Source organism: Solanum tuberosum, unplaced genomic scaffold, assembly GCF_000226075.1.
Source record: "Solanum tuberosum cultivar DM 1-3 516 R44 unplaced genomic scaffold, SolTub_3.0 scf00021, whole genome shotgun sequence".
Taxonomy (NCBI): Eukaryota; Viridiplantae; Streptophyta; class Magnoliopsida; order Solanales; family Solanaceae; genus Solanum; species Solanum tuberosum.
This window is the reverse complement of record NW_006238947.1, coordinates 654,455-665,512: the sequence shown is the minus strand read 5'-3', so window position 1 is coordinate 665,512 and position 11,058 is coordinate 654,455. Positions and strand designations below refer to the sequence as shown.

Below are 11,058 nucleotides of genomic sequence, written 5' to 3'. Positions count from 1 at the left end.
ACTATAAATCATTGTTGATTTGCTAGGAAAACTCCCCAAAAAAAGTCATAGAAGAATCTAGAGAATGAGGAACTCGGTCCTAATTTATGTGACATTTTAAAATTTTTTGAGATTCAAACAAGTCTCGAAATTTGAATTGTCTTACATAAATTGGGACAGAGGAAATATTATTTACACACTAGGTGACGAGTGTATATATGAGATCACTCATTTGTAATTCATTAAGCAAGAAATCTAAGTATGATATAAAACATTATTTGGCGATCGCTTGTATTGAAGCAATATATTTCTGCCCACGTGAATTTATTACTCCTTTAGCAAAAGAAATACGAACCTAACATTAATAAATGCTTTTAAATTTTTTCCCTTGAGAGAGGGATAAACACCTAAGACTTTTTCATCACAAACAAATTAAATTATATTTATTGAATATAGATTCTAAATCATAAATCTTTTTGTTTATTGAATTTTAAGTAAAATATATATTAAATACTTCTTTTTCTTAATAAAAAGTCTGTTTGGATTAACTAATATAGTAAATAGTCTATAAGCTTTAAATCCTAAAATTGATTACACAAATAGTTGCGTTTTGAGTAAAAATAATTTTGCTATAGGTAGGTGATAAAACATGTGTACACACGACACTTTCTTAAAACTCACTTATAGAATTGCATTGAATATATTATAGTTGTAGTAATAATGCTTCGATATAAGTGTTAAAACTGGTAATAAACAATTGATGTGTTTAATAAAAAAAATAATTTTTTTTCCCGTTAAAATGATTAAAATACGCTCAAATAAAATGAAGGGGAATATAGGCATTTTGTTATGAGAAAAATATTACTCCCTCCGTTTCACAAAGAGTAACATGGTTTGACTTGGCACAAAGTTTTAAAATGTTACCAAAAAAGGGAAGATGTCATTCTTTTTTAAACAGAATAAAAAGGAAAGGAGGTCATTCTTTTTTAAACGGAGGGAGTATGAATTAGAAGGGGGGAAAGTAGCACATACTTGGTCAAATAAAAATGTTCATAAGCTAAAATTCACAAATTGTGATGATCAACTTATGATTTTGGAGTAATTTATATAGAAGAAGTATTAAAAACACTTTTAAATTTGGCGTGAATAATTTGTTTCCTTCTCGAACTATTGATGATAACTTTAAAAACATCTATTTACTTGATTAACTGAACTTAAATATACCCCCGATCCTACAATATCAATGAAATACACACTTAAATTCTCATCAAGTTTAGAGGTGTTTTCAACATTTCTCTCAATTTTTTATTAAGAAGTCTCATACTCCTACAAGAGTTTGAGACCATTTACTATGTCATGTAGCAAATTAGGGGTATCTAAATTTAGTTAATCAAGTAGAAGAGTGCTTTTAAATTGAAAAAAAAAACAAATATACTTCTGAACTATCGTAAATGGTATGCAGGTACCCCGTCATACTTTTGGAACATTGGTGCCCATGCCGTCCAAAAACTAGATCATATATACCCTTTATACTAACAAACATACATGTGTCATAATCTTATCCACTGATCCGACAGTTAATTAAATATCGGATCGACGGATAAGATTGCGAAACATGTCCCTATTCAGTCTTCCGTTAGAGTAAAGGGCATATATGCTCTAATTTTTGGACGACAAGGGCATCAATGTCCCAAAAATATGACAGAGGGTATCTGCATACCATTTACGATAGTTCGGGGGTATATTTGTCATTTTTCCCTTTTAAAATTGTCAATAGTTCGGACACGAAACTAACAATTTACGCGAAGTTCAGAGGTTCTCTCATTTATATCATATGCTGATCATAATATTTGAGTAAAATCTATTGAATTTTATCGAATCTGAATCTATAAAGCCATATTCCGCTAAATCTCCGCCACTCATTTCTAATCTAACGGTCAAGAATTGCCCGGGAAGGGTAAACACCACATTTATTAATCCCTCAAAGTGTGCCGTTTGATGTTCAAACTTTTGTCTCCTAACGTACCCACAATAAAACCGTTAACGCCGTTAACCATTTTCACAGCCTTTCCATCTCCAACAGCACAAAAACTTAACGACAAATTAACGGCGCCGTCAATTACCCTTTCTCCATATATTCGTTATGTACAAAAAAACATTTTTTTTTAATAATATTTACTTTTTGTGTCGTTCAACGGGCAAAGGTTTTCTCAATTTCTCTCACTAGCAACTCTTTAAGATTTTTTTTTTCTTTTTGGGGTTCAAAGGGTTCGATCTTCGATGAATTTTAGCTGATTTTTTGTCATTTTTCTGCTAATTTGAGGTTTGTTTACTGTTGAATTCTTCAAATTTCGTGAAAAGTTTGGTTTTTTATGCATCTATGACTGGTTTATGATCAATTTTAGCTTTGATTTCATTTAATTCAACTTGATTTTGGTTAATTTGAATTGGGTTTTGGTTATTTTTTTGATGGGTGTTGAGTTTTGGGATTGGGTTGTTTTTAATTTGATACGAAGATGGGGTTGTGGGATCTGGGATTGTTTGATTCCAAGTAATTGTATTGCGAAGTTACTTATTGGGATTATTAGGAGTTTTACTTAGTTGGGTATTTGTTTTCTTCGAATTTGTTGAAGGTTTTTTTTATTGGTTTGCTGATTATTGGATTCAATTGGTTATCGTAAAGGTTATGGTAAGAGGAAAATGGATGAATTGAAAGTAGAAGAGTGCTGTACTGAGAATAAGCAATCAGCTGCTGCTTCGAGTTCGTCGGTTTCTGAAAATAGTGGTAGTGTTACTTTAAGGTCACCAGCAGTATCTAGCCCAACCCCTGCATCACCAACTCACAGGTAATTTTTTTTCTTACTTTGCTAAATTTGTTTAGCTAGGTAGGGTGGTGTGTGCTGTATGCAATCGTAACCCTACCTTGTGATGAAGGTTCAGCTCAAGTAAAGCATGATAACATCAAGTATGTAAGGAAAATATAGTAGTGAATCAGTTATGCTGAGCATAATGGAGATAAATTTGTTTAGGTGGGTAACAACTAGAATTGAACCTTGTAAAGTTGGGTTGATATTTGGTTTTCAACAATAACAAAATTCATGATTATTTGCAATTTCAAAAAAAATTCATGATTATTTCTTTTAGTATTTCGGCTGAAAGTTTGGGATCTTCCAAAATGGTATCTCTGAGCATGTTGTTTCATTATAGTTAATTGTTGTTTTTATGCCTTAGTTTAGATCAGTTATGGATAAGATTAGATCTAGCAGTGTCCGCGTGAGCATAAGGGAAGATAATTGGAGTAGGTTGTCAATCAACATTTAATAACTAGTTTAAGTGTTTAACTATGATGAATCCTCTGAATAATGAACTTGAACAGAGCTGGTGCATGTAGAGAGTTCATTATCCCCAACCCTAATGAATTTGTAATGGAGGCATAGTTGAATGTTGTGAACAAGAGCAAACTGAGTGGAATCCACTTTTGAGATATAAGAAAGTGATTGAATTTTGCCAAACTATCAAGCTTATTAGTAGAAATATTACTGAAATTGTCCTGGTCAACAATATCCAAAAGTAGCTAAGTGGTTTGCGCCTTCTACTATCTGTTGTAACCCAGCGAAATCAGACAGACAATCACTTGAAGCAAATTACTCAATGATAGGGATTCTGTGATATCATGTATTTTGTGCTAATTCTCAAGTCCTGGATGGAAATTTAAAATTATACACTTTCTGCTTTGTTTGTGTGGATTTTGCAGGAGAACCACTGGTCCAATAAGGCGAGCAAAGGGTGGTTGGACTCCTGAGGAGGTGAAAATAATTCTTTATATTTCTAATGAATAATCTCTTCTGCGAGATATCTCAATAGCTTAAAATCCTAAGCTAGGTTATCGCGATTTATAAATTTTCAAGTTTTCGACTGTGAATACTACTTGCTGTTACTAGTAAAAGGAGAATACTAGAACAGTTTGATTTTGGCATAATGAGTTGTGAATGTACAATTCTTGATGCTTGCACATTCCTCACTCCCTCAATATCATTGTTATTCTATACCAGTTGGAATTTCTTTATAATTGCTTCTTTTGTTTTAAATAGAAAGTTCAGCTTTTGGTTTTGCTCCTTGGAACTACGTATTGATTAGATAAAATCTCCTTTGCTGCAGGATGATACTTTGAAAAGGGCTGTTTCAGTTTACAGAGGGAAATGTTGGAAGAAAATAGGTATTATCTCTTAGCTAGCTCTTTTCTAACAATAACAAATAGGACAATATCGTGCTGCAAGTGTTAGCTTCTAAGGAGGCAACTTCGTTCACGTTGACATGTCGAGATGCTTTGAATTGAATAGGTGTCTGATGTGGAAATATTGCTATATGACTTATTTGATGATGATATTCAATGCACTTGATCAGTGCTTGGTCTTAGTCATGAATATATTGCCATATGAACTTTGCTGGATGTATGTCTGGGTGCCATAATGTTCTTAGTGCATCTTTGATGACATGCCAAGTCAATATATTCATGCATATCATTACTTATATGTTTTGGTTGCTTGGATCTAGGCATTTGTTTATGCAATTTGGATAGGGAAAAGGGGTCAAATTTGCCCATGTACTATTTGAAATTCAGAAACTTTGCCCTCCATTAGACTTTTGGTTTGGTTTTACCATGCCATTTAGGAAAAAGTCTCATTATTTCCCTTGGTCCTTAATAAAGCTCCAATCTGAAGGTGATTTCAAACCCTAGTCAAAAGTTTAGGGGTAAATTTGGACCTTTTCTTTTGGAAAATTTGGATATGCAGTGTGCACCCATTTTATGATGGAGCTCTGTTAATGGCGAGGAAAAATACAAGAGGATTAACTAACTGCTACCAAGCACCCATTTTCCGAATATTGATGTTCTTTCAACTTAGATTACTAGTTGTTGGCTAGAATTTTATATAAAAATAAATTCCATAGTGGTAGTTTTCAGGTCGGCTTATACACACCTAGAGTCCTAGATTTATCCGGCTACTGCTACCTTCCATCAACATAGGTATTGGGTTACTCTGTTCACCAAGACATAGTTAGATGAGAAGTAATCATCTAGTGTTTTTTGTCTCTGTTAGGATTTGAATCCTAGTTTCTTGGGTGCTTGGTAGCAGGAAATTATAGCCTTGTATCAAAGGATAGATTTTAACTTTGTTGATCTCTGAAGTCTTTTAACTTTTTTTGACCAATTTGTAAGTCAGTCCAAGTGGCTATCATCTTGTATGTGATAGATCCTTATCGAATTCATGGGGTGACACACTTTATCCACTCATATGAAAATGTAAATTTAGCCAAATATTGATTCACTTGCAGCTGAGTTCTTCCCGGATAGATCGGAAGTGCAATGTCTGCATCGCTGGCAGAAGGTCATCAATCCAGAACTTGTTAAAGGACCCTGGACTCGGGAGGTTTGTTTGCTTCCTACTTTTTAGTTTCCCTCTGCGTTAATCTGATAATCTGAATTGTGCCTGGACTCTCTGGATGATTCCTGATGCTTTTTGACTTTTTGTTAACAGGAGGATGATAAGATCATTGAACTGGTTGCTAAGTATGGGCCTATAAAATGGTCTGTCATAGCTAAATCATTGACTGGTCGAATAGGGAAGCAGTGTCGTGAGAGGTAGGATCAGAAACAGTTTAAATATATATATACACATGTAATGTCACTGTCTTTGCTATGATTCCACTGAATAAGCTCTTGTATCAATGAATTGTTTTACGACCAGCTTTGCCTTCTGTTGATTTATTGCCCAACTTAGTAAGACTATCTGCCGACAACTTCCCTTCTGTTGTTAGCTGTAAGTGCTATAGCTTCAGTAGTGCGTGTCTATCCATCTTACTCCCGATACAAGTGCTTTGTGTTCACGAGGCTCTGATTCATAGTGATGTCCTTGTTCTCAAGTTCATTTTTAGCCACTTGTCTTTGATTGTCTAACAGTTTGTCGGATAATACAGCCTACTATTTGGTTGGTTGTTATGGGTTAATGGTTATTGCTTTTAATTTGATCAGATGGCACAATCATTTGAATCCCAATATCAAAAAAGATGCTTGGACTCTGGAGGAGGAACGGGCGCTTATAGATGCTCATCGGATCCATGGTAACAAGTGGGCTGAAATTGCTAAAGTTCTGCCAGGAAGGTAATAAATTCAGCATAAAGATAATCTAAAGAGAAGAATTGATAGTTTTTTCATTCAGTTGAATAAAGAGAAAAGCTCTGAATGGCTTCCATATTGAAGCATTCTGATTAAAAATTATCTGATCCCGTAATATGTTAGTAGATTCTTTGACTATGGTTTAGTCGAACATTTCCTAAATATTTATAACTTCTAAAAAGTGTGGTTTATAGTACACTTCTATATAGCTTGTAATATGTAAAAAAATTGTTTCAAAGATCAAGCACTTGATGTGAGAAATCATCCCAAAAGATTACAAGGGTTGACCCTTAAACTCTTGAACCAGTAGTCCTTTTGGGATAGAGGGAGTACAAAAGGTTCCTGAAGATTGTATCGGAAGCTTCTGGTCAATTATTCTTCCTTTCGGCTGAAAAAAATGCCACTATCAAAGAGCTAATGAAATAAGCTTATTAAGACAGTGGCTGATGCTTCTAATTGTCCAATGTGACTTGGGGCCCCGCCATACTCCAAAGACCTCATCTATAAGTTTATAAAGCACATGGCTTCATGTAACTATGTCATATCATCAGTCTTGTGCTAAATGATTGTAGAGGGTAGTTTTAGTTGTTAAGGCTGAGGACCAAGGGCTAAGAACGTAATGTTTTGTTAACTTTACTGCTATATGGGAAATTACTTTTATCTAAGTTATGTCTGCCCCAATGATTATACGGGTTGTCTATGTTCAAATGAGTAGAGAAAATATCATTGGCCTTGAGTTTGGCTCTTAAGATGGCTAGCTAATGAAGTTAAAGCAAGACTTTTCCGCCATTTAAAAGGTTATCAGTAGGGATGACAATAGGGTGGGGTGGATGTGGGGCGGTGTGGGTTTAAGGGTGGATGCGGGGTGGTGTGGGTTTAAGGCTATGTGGGGTGGAGCGGGTTTAAGGTTGTGCGGGGCGGGTCGCGGGTATATGTGATTTCATGTGGGTTCAAACTTAATTTTAACTTTCTACATGTTACAAGAGTGATAGAACATTACTTATTAAGATAATACCTTTAAAGCTACTAAAATATTCAAGATAGTAAATGAAAATGGTTCAATAAAAAATAATACAATTTCTTACATGTTTCCAGTGGACCTCTAAAAAATATTTTTTCAAGTCAGTATCCTATTCCTATTAAGTTAATATAACTTAATGAAAAATTGAATTTATTTTTAGTATCAAACTTAACTAGGAAAAGAAAATATTAAAAAAATTATGCGGGGTGGGTTCATCCGGGGTGGGTTGAAAATGAAATAAGTTGTGATGCGGGGTGGGGCGGGGCAAATTAAAAATTTTGCGGGTTAAGCTCAACCCCCCCCCCCCCCCCCCCCCCCCCCCCACCACCACCACCGCCCCATTGCCATCCCTAGTTATCAGTGGATAACCTTTTTCATGGGTTGTCTATGTCCCAACGAGTAGAGAAAATAAGACTGGTCTTGACTTTGGCTAGCTACTGAAGTTAACTCTAAACTTTGTGTGACTGCAATTATAAGCCTATAAAGGAATTCACTAGTGTTGAATCAATTCACAGTACCCTATGTCTCTTCACTTCAAATCTTGCTCATTCCCGGGCCTAATTTATACAGGACTGATAATGGTATCAAGAATCATTGGAACAGCTCCTTGAAGAAGAAGTTAGACTTTTATGTAGCTACTGGAAATCTTCCACCTTCTACTGGAACAGCTAAAGCTGAAGAGTTGCTAGTTTGGTCAAATAAAACATTAGAAGGAGCTGAAGTAGCTTCATCAGGAACTACAGATACATGTAAAATAGAAAATGGATGGCAGGTGGCAGAAATCAGTGCTTCCAATGGTGGTCCTCAAACTGAGTCCACTGATTCTGAAGTCGTCAGGTTGGAATCTCAGTCACCAGAAGAAGATGCTATTCAACACATCAAACCAAGTACTCAATCAGAAAACAGGTATGAAGGATGGAACATAGATAGTGCAGTAGGCAGATTACAAGTTTTTGAAGCACCATTTCCTTGTGAAATCCCTACATGTGGTATGTTATGCTATGAACCACCAAGGTCAGAAAGCTGTATTCCGCTGGATTCAGATCTTCTAAATATCTGCCGGGCACAATGTGAATCTGATGCAAGTCCAAGCCCATCACCAAATGGTTTCTTCACTCCACCTAGTACAAAGGGCCGTAGCCTATGTGCACAAACTCCTGAATCTGTACTGAGAATTGCTGCTAGAAGCTTCCCAAATACACCTTCCATATTAAGGAAAAGAAAGACTCAAGGTGAACTTTCAACGCCAACTAATAAAATGGGGAAGTCAGATGGAGATCTCTGTAGGGAAAAACCAATTGATGCGTGTGACGAGATCCAATATGACAGCTCACACAAATCTAGCATGCATAATGGAGTTTCTTCAAGAAATTCTTTCAATGGTGGTCTGTACAACAGTCAAGCATTTAATGCCTCTCCTCCATATCGATTAAGGTCTAAACGGACATCTATCTTTAAGTCTGTGGAGAAGCAGCTTCAGTTTGCACTCAACAAAGAGAAGCATGATACAAGTAATGGGTTCAGTGATTCAACTGTTAATGAGATATCACATGCATCCAAAGATTGTTCACAGGATACAGTAAGTCGCATCTTTTCCTTTTTCTTCTCTTTTCTTTTTTTGTCCCTTTGTTTTTGGATGAGTTGGGAGCTGGGTGGCTGAGGGTGGAGAAAATTAATTGTCATGGTGGCTGTCCCTCTTTCTCTTTACACTGTGGTGTGCAAATATCATGCATTTCCAAATGAAGAATTTTTCCCTCTGAAACATTTTAGTGCCCCTAATTGTCTTTGAGTAAAGAATCTGTCTTCCGGTCAGTTGATTGGGTAAAACTTTTGATATCAATATGCATTTCAAGTGTTTGAGAAGAATAGGGAGGGATGTTAATAACTACATGCATGGCATGTTGCCTAAGCTTGTTGTTCTTAGGTTGTATTGATGCCAGTTTTTTCGTTGTCTAATGTGATTTCTTCTGTATCTTGCATGCTTTAGTGTTCACCAGATAGAATGCGAGTTAACAGTGTGGTGAATTCAAACTCTTCTAAAGGATGATTTAACCATTCTTTCTGGGTCGGTAACTTAGAAAGGGATGGTGTTGGAACAATTTATGGATGGGATTGCCTACAATGCAGGTAAAAAAGGCAGTTCAAGTCAAAATTTTGTGGGAAAAGCAAAGCGTTCCAAATAACTAAGGAATGGACAACTAGAAATAATTGAAAATGCATCTTTTTAACACAACCTTTTATTTTATATATATCTGAACACATTTCATTTCCAATATGATAGTTCACTTGACAACTAGTTTGGTAAATTATCATATAGTATCATTATCTTGAGATGCTATACGAAACAAGAAGTCGTGAAAACAATCAAACTTAGAGAGTATTATTTACCTGACTTCTAGTAAGTGAATGAGGTATTACTTTAGCAAATCTTTCTTTACGCAGCACTGGACATTCTCATAGTTTTATTTTGACGTCTGAGGACGTCACATTCAGATCCTCTATTGCTGCTTCAGCTATTGGCAGCAGTAACAGAGTTTTCCGACTTGTGGTTTCCATGTTTCCTCACATTCTTATAGACTTGAGCATCTCCGATAAGAAATTCTAAAGTTATTTGTGTAATGCAAAAATATTATTTACTCTTGGATGTGACCTTTTTAACAATTGGATCTTTTGATTGATTAGGATAAGAAGGTGGAATAAATGCTGAATGCTTGCAATTTCTGATAGTGGCTGCCAAGTCCCATGGGATGGAGGTTCAGAAGCAATCAGTAATGGTCAGAAGAATTTGAGACCCCTCTTGAAACGTCGAAAGGCTCAATCTTCCAGATACAGTTTTGTTAATTGTTAGGTGTACAAAGATCTCATAGCTTGCATCGGCTATGTTCAGGTTATTGGCTATTGGTTGTTCGTAGATGTTAAAGGCAATTTTTCATTATACGTTGAAATGGTTAAAGCTGCAATTGATTTGTACAGAACAACTTGAAAGAAGTCTGCAATAGTTCTACATTGAAAATAGACTAATAGTTGCTTAATAAGATCAGTTGTCTGTGGTATATCATAGTTCAATACCATTTATAAAGTAAGAATTTGGTAAGATAGCTTACAAGTATTTTTAACTTATTTACATGTTTCGTAAAACATCTAAATTTGGAAAAGGCGTAACTTGGAAAGTCTTTTGGGAGGTCAAACCTGTTTTTTTTTTTAAAGTACTTTCTCCAAAATACTTCTGAAAAAGTATGCTCGTTTGACCATGCAATATGAGTGTTCGGCATATCATTTGAATTTCTTATAAACATGAAAACATCACAAGATGTGAAAATTATAAAGTTCTCTCTCAATTCTTATACAATATTATCAAATGAGCAAACGCCATATGTACTGCTCCCCTAATTCATTACAGAAGGCATATACTTGTTTTAGCGGTGATTATAGTTGTCACTAATACGTTCTTTTAGTGGCGGTGATTATAGTTGTGACTGATACTGACTTTTAGTGGAGACTATTTATATATGTTTTAGTGGCGATTATAGTTGTCACTAATACGTTCTTTTAGTGGCGGTGATTATAGTTGTGACTGATACTGACTTTTAGTGGAGACTTATTTATATATGTTTTAGTGGCGATTATAGTTGTCACTAATACAGACTTTTTGTGGCAACTTATATATGTTTTAGCGGCGATTTTAGTTGTCGCTAATATTAACTTTTAGTGGCGACTTATATGTTTTAACGGCGACTTTAGTTGTCAGTAATTCTTCTTTTAGTGGCGACTTTAGTTGTCACTAATACTTCTTTTAGCGGCGGCTTTAGTTGTCACTAATAATTACTTCTAGTGGCGACTTATATATGTTTAGCGACAACTTTAGTTGTCACTAATACTGACT

General features: G+C 35.3%; 1 protein-coding gene across 3 annotated transcripts; it reads left to right on the top strand.

Annotated features, from left to right (window-relative positions):
• The first annotated feature begins 2,153 nt into the window (after positions 1–2,153).
• On the top strand, positions 2,154–10,228 carry LOC102603790 (uncharacterized). Of its 3 annotated transcripts, none has more exons than XM_015305971.1 (10): positions 2,154–2,183; positions 2,663–2,825; positions 3,734–3,785; positions 4,138–4,195; positions 5,314–5,408; positions 5,517–5,620; positions 6,011–6,139; positions 7,746–8,754; positions 9,163–9,302; positions 9,858–10,228. In XM_015305971.1, exons 2-9 carry the CDS (start codon positions 2,680–2,682, stop codon positions 9,220–9,222), a joined length of 1,653 nt encoding a protein of 550 aa, XP_015161457.1. In that variant the 5' UTR covers positions 2,154–2,183; positions 2,663–2,679; the 3' UTR covers positions 9,223–9,302; positions 9,858–10,228. The 3 variants fall into 3 exon arrangements, with proteins under 3 accessions (XP_015161457.1, XP_006341025.1, XP_006341026.1); XM_006340963.2 differs by lacking the exon at positions 2,154–2,183 and adding an exon at positions 2,190–2,302; XM_006340964.2 differs by lacking the exons at positions 2,154–2,183; positions 9,163–9,302 and adding an exon at positions 2,190–2,302.
• The last annotated feature ends 830 nt before the right edge of the window (positions 10,229–11,058 follow it).

Coding starts and splice junctions, on each gene's coding strand:
- LOC102603790 (XM_015305971.1), top strand. CDS start 2,680: ATGGATGAATTGAAAGTAGAAGAGTGCTGTACTGAGAATAAGCAATCA. Junction 4,196..5,313: donor GAAATGTTGGAAGAAAATAG/GTATTATCTCTT, acceptor ATTCACTTGCAG/CTGAGTTCTTCCCGGATAGA. Junction 5,621..6,010: donor GGGAAGCAGTGTCGTGAGAG/GTAGGATCAGAA, acceptor TAATTTGATCAG/ATGGCACAATCATTTGAATC.